At 37.5% G+C, this 360-nt stretch overlaps 1 protein-coding gene across 2 annotated transcripts in view; it reads left to right on the top strand.

The window, feature by feature from the left end:
- LOC119593472 (cyclin-dependent kinase 1-like) overlaps window positions 1–360 on the top strand; it is a 6,976-nt gene that overhangs the window by 5,747 nt on the left and 869 nt on the right. For both annotated transcript variants that reach the window (XM_037942403.1, XM_037942404.1), the window contains exon 6: window positions 65–206. In XM_037942403.1, the coding sequence (XP_037798331.1) occupies window positions 65–206 (142 nt within the window). The remainder of the gene's footprint in view (window positions 1–64; window positions 207–360) is intronic.

Here is a 360-nt window from a genome sequence, read left to right as displayed (position 1 = left end):
AATTAATTAATTTTTAAATCAACTATTGGATTTCACATTGCTAATGGTCTTGATCAATTTTCAGAACCTTAACAACCCCCACAGAAGACAACTGGCCTGGTGTAACACAACTGCAGGACTACAAGGCCAATTTCCCCAAGTGGACTGATTACAATCTTGGAAATTCCGTCAAACAGATGGACAGCGATGGCTTGGACCTTTTATCGGTAGGTAGTGTGACTGAATTCATTAGGACATGTCAAGAGGCAAACGAGAAGTTGAGTATAATTGGTTATGTGATCCATTAGTGCTAGTTCATGCTCAGTCAAGGGTATTTTCTTTTGGTTAATCATGTTTAAACAGAAAAAAAATTGTGAAGTT

This window comes from Penaeus monodon, chromosome 32, assembly GCF_015228065.2.
Source record: "Penaeus monodon isolate SGIC_2016 chromosome 32, NSTDA_Pmon_1, whole genome shotgun sequence".
Taxonomy (NCBI): domain Eukaryota; kingdom Metazoa; phylum Arthropoda; class Malacostraca; order Decapoda; family Penaeidae; genus Penaeus; species Penaeus monodon.
The sequence above is the reverse complement of the archived record's forward strand: the minus strand, read 5'-3'. Positions and strand labels throughout refer to the sequence as shown.